Source organism: Populus trichocarpa, chromosome 12 (assembly GCF_000002775.5).
Source record: "Populus trichocarpa isolate Nisqually-1 chromosome 12, P.trichocarpa_v4.1, whole genome shotgun sequence".
NCBI classification, from domain to species: Eukaryota; Viridiplantae; Streptophyta; class Magnoliopsida; order Malpighiales; family Salicaceae; genus Populus; species Populus trichocarpa.
The window spans coordinates 9,076,855-9,081,000 of NC_037296.2; the positions used below are offsets into that span (position 1 = coordinate 9,076,855).

General features: G+C 32.4%; 1 protein-coding gene across 1 annotated transcript; it reads left to right on the forward strand.

The window, feature by feature from the left end:
* The first annotated feature begins 1,352 nt into the window (after positions 1-1,352).
* LOC127904109 (uncharacterized) lies at positions 1,353-3,083 on the forward strand. The gene is made up of 5 exons (XM_052446062.1): positions 1,353-1,674; positions 1,813-1,972; positions 2,305-2,377; positions 2,469-2,551; positions 2,904-3,083. The coding sequence occupies exons 1-5, from the start codon at positions 1,382-1,384 to the stop codon at positions 3,081-3,083; spliced, it is 789 nt and encodes a 262-aa protein (XP_052302022.1). The 5' UTR covers positions 1,353-1,381.
* The last annotated feature ends 1,063 nt before the right edge of the window (positions 3,084-4,146 follow it).

The window sequence follows — 4,146 nt, forward strand, 5'->3', positions numbered from 1 at the left end:
TGGATTCGCAGGCTCCAACTTTGACTGCAATATTGATCTGCTCAACCTCAGTGCTCACTGCTCAGAATAGAGGTAAGCTTCTTAGTTTCTTACCATGTCCGTTTCTTTACAGTTTAATGATGTTAAAGATTGAGATTTTGATTCAAAGTTTCTGTGACTCTGTCTATTATTGAGAGTTTGCCTGTGAATTTTAGATTCAAATTTAACCGTGTGTGTGTGACTCTGTTTTTTCTTACCCTGGATTTGGATTTATTGTAATTTAGAGTGCTGCTGCTGCTGAGTTGTGAATTGTGATGAATGGATTTATTGTAATTTAGAATGCTGCTGCTGCTGAGTTTTGATGAATGGATTTATTGTAAGTTGTAATTTAGAGTTTTGCATGACTGTTTTTATGATGCCTTTGCTAAGTTATAAAGGGTTGTAACTTGTCATGGATATTAATATAGAAGATGGGTTGTTGGCTGTTATTTTTTTTGTAGTGTGTAGTGTGTACTAAAATCAATTATCTTAGGTTTTCTGATTGGATGATAATATAGAAGATGGGCTGTTATGTATTATGGTATTTCTTTTTTAACAAAAATTTAATTACAATCATAAAATGTTTGGATTGATTACATGGCTGATTTGAATTGATTCTTGAATTGTTGAACTTATGGCATCTAGAAAAAATTCTTCTGGTAATAGGCTTGATATGGGATGACAACATGGGATAGATATTGATAATAATTCTAGAAAAGTTCAGTGCAAGTATTGTAAAAAAATTACCAGTGGAGGTATTTTTTGTTTTAAACATCATTTGGTTTGCACTCGTAAGGATGTTGAGTCATGTCAGCAAGTACCAGAAAATGTTAAGTAGATGATTTTAGGTGTTTTGGTGAAAAATCTAGAAGCAACTGAAAAGAAAAGAAAGGCCCATCAATATAGTGTAAATGATGATGATGATGAAATAAAAGAAATTAGCTCCAAGGACAAAGAAAAGAGAGTAGCTAGTGGGAGTGGAAGTACACAAACAACCCTAAATCAATTGCTAAAAAAGGATATTAGAGAAGAAGCATGTCGACAAATTGCAAGGTTTTTTTACACTAGTGCAATTCCATTTAATTGTGTAAAAAACCCTGAGTTTCTTAAGGCACTTGAATTGGTTGCAAAGCATGGGACATGTTTCAAGCCTCCATCCTACTATGATATTAGAGAGAAGTATTTGAAGCAAGAAGTGGATCAAACAACGAATTTGCTTAAGGAGTACAAGCTAGAATGGAAAAAAACTGGTTGTTCAATAATGTATGATGGATGGACAAATAAAAAAAGACGTTGTATTTGTAACTTTTTGGTTAATAGTCCTAAAGGGACGATTTTTTTGTCATCGGTGGATACTTCTAATATGTCCAAGACTGCTGATAAGGTATTTGAGATTTTAGATGTCATTGTGGAGAGGATTGGGGAGGAAAATGTTGTCCAAGTAGTCACCGATAATGCTGCAAATTATAAGGCAGCGGGACAATTATTGATGGAAAAAAGAAAGAGTTTGTTTTGGACACCATGTGCTGCCCATTGTATTGACTTGATATTAGAGGATTTTGAGAAGAAGTTAGAGGTTCATCAAGTAACTATTGCTAAGGGGAGGAGAATCACCTCATATATTTATTCAAGAACTATTCTTATTTCCATGCTAAGGTACTTTACGAAAGGAAGGGATTTGATTAGGTCTGTTGCCACTCGGTTTGCTACTGCATATTTGACTCTGGGATGTTTGAATGATCATAAAATGCAGTTGATGACCATGTTTACTTTCAAACAGTGGAGTTCATGTAGGTTTGCAAAAATAGAAGAAGGGAAACGAATTCAAAATTGTGTTTTGGACAACAGGTTTTGGCATGATGTTACTATATGTATTAAGGCAGCATTTCCTCTAATTAAAGTTCTTCGATTAGTTGATTCTGATGAGAAACCAGTTATGAGTTTTATATATAAAGCAATGGATGAAGCAAAAGAGAAGATACAAGTGAATTTTGGTTTTGTGAAAAAAAAGTATATATCTTGCTAATTTTTATTTCAAATGTTGTCATCTGTTAATATGAATGTCTTTAGAGATACTTTCAATTGAGATATTCCTAGAGTGTAATGATATTTTTATTGTTTTTTTCATATAGTTATATACCTATGTGGAATATTGTTGATGCAAGATGAGAACTTCAACTCCACTGACCTTTACATGCAGCAGCTTATTATTTGAATCCTCATTATCATTATAATCCAATTTTAAGGTTAATGCCAACATTAAAATTGGATTATATCAATGCTTAGAAAGGATGGTGTCTAATGCAAGTGAAAGGTGCAAAATTGACTTGCAACTTGAATCATTCAAGGATGCAAAAGGGTTGTTTGGCATTGAGGCTGTCAAGACAGCTAGAGATAAAAAAAAAAAACTCCAGCTCAATGGTGGGATTCTTATGGGGATGAATGTCCAGAATTACAAAGGTTTGCAATCCGAGTTCTAAGCTTGACTTGTACTTCATCTGGAAGTGAGCGTAACTGGAGTGCATTTGAAATTGTAAGTTTTTTTATTTTTTTATTTTAAATGTTGAAATATTTGATAAAAATCTTATAAATTTGAAATGTTTATTTAGGTTCATACAAAACAAAGAAATCGTTTGCACCAGAGAAAAATGAATGACTTGGTATTTGTAATGTGCAATCTGAAATTGAATAATAATCAAGTCAAAAAGCAAGCTGATGATTTTGGTGTAGAAGATGATCTTTCATCTGATGATGATTGGATAACCGGGGGAGAAAAACATTCAAACATTGATTTGCTTAGTGCTATTAACAGTGCAACACGAAGAAAAAATGGTAATGAAGATGAAAGTGATGAAGAAGAAATTCCTAATGATGCTGAAATGAAGAGTCATGATACTGAAGATGATTTGAAGATTCAAATTGATGATATTGGTGTTGGTACTAGTAGCAGCACTAATGCTCATAATATTGGTGTTGGTACTGGTAGTGACACTAATAATCCTCTTAATGCTAATGACATTGATGAATGTCTAAGGAATAATGAGGAAGATGAAGAGCCTGTTTGACTCTGCGGTTCAACCTGCTTTTCACCAAATTTCAATTTTTTTTTTTGCTAAAATTGAGTGCGGTTTATACTTTTTGGATCGTTTTGATGTGCTGATGTCAAAAATAATTTTTAAAAAATGAAAAAACATCATTGGCATGTATTTCGGCACGAAAAGCTATTTGAAAAGCAACCACTACCACACTGTCAAACACCCTCGAAGGCAATGAAGCTGATTTTAGTTTACATGACACACCAACAGATTATTTGTTTTAAATTTGTTAATTATTAGCCAATGAAAAGTTATTTAAATTATGTATGAATTTTTATTTGAACCATGTATTTTAAGGTGCTTAAACTACATGTATTTTATTTGAAGCATGTATTTTAAGGTGCTTGAACTATGTATGAATTTTTATTTGAAGCATGTATTTTAAGGTGCTATGAATTTTTATTTGAAGCATGAATTTTTTTTAATGTATTTTAAAATTCCTAACGATTTTACGATTTTACGATCCGAGTTTGTTTTGTACTTTCCGTGCCGTGTCAAAATCGCGATTTTAACAACCTTGGGGGTGTGTTAGAGAATAATATAAATCATATCCTGAAATCTCATCTAAAAGCTTAAGCATTTAGGTTTTGATGATTCTTTTATAAGCTATGGTGATTATTGATATCCATAAAGAAAAACATATACATATAGACTAATCTCTTAATTAAAAAATTTACACTAGTAAAGCAATAAGGTTAATTAAATAGTTATATGCATGATGAGATAGTAAAGTTTTTTTGCTAGATTGATCAAATAAATATATATTATACAAACTCCACCAAGCATCTCTACTATCATTAAACTCCCTAAAATGGTAATAAAATGAATTCATGCTCGCAGGGTTGGGTCGGGAGAACATGGACCATACATACGTGGCAAACCCATTTACCCACTTGGACCAGTCATTATGAGATGTCGTGTATATATGACATCTCTACGAACTGTTCAAGGCAATGCACACATCAATGCTGTCTTGGACAATGAATTAATTTTGTTAAAATAAAAGGATAATATATTACTTAATGCCTAAGTT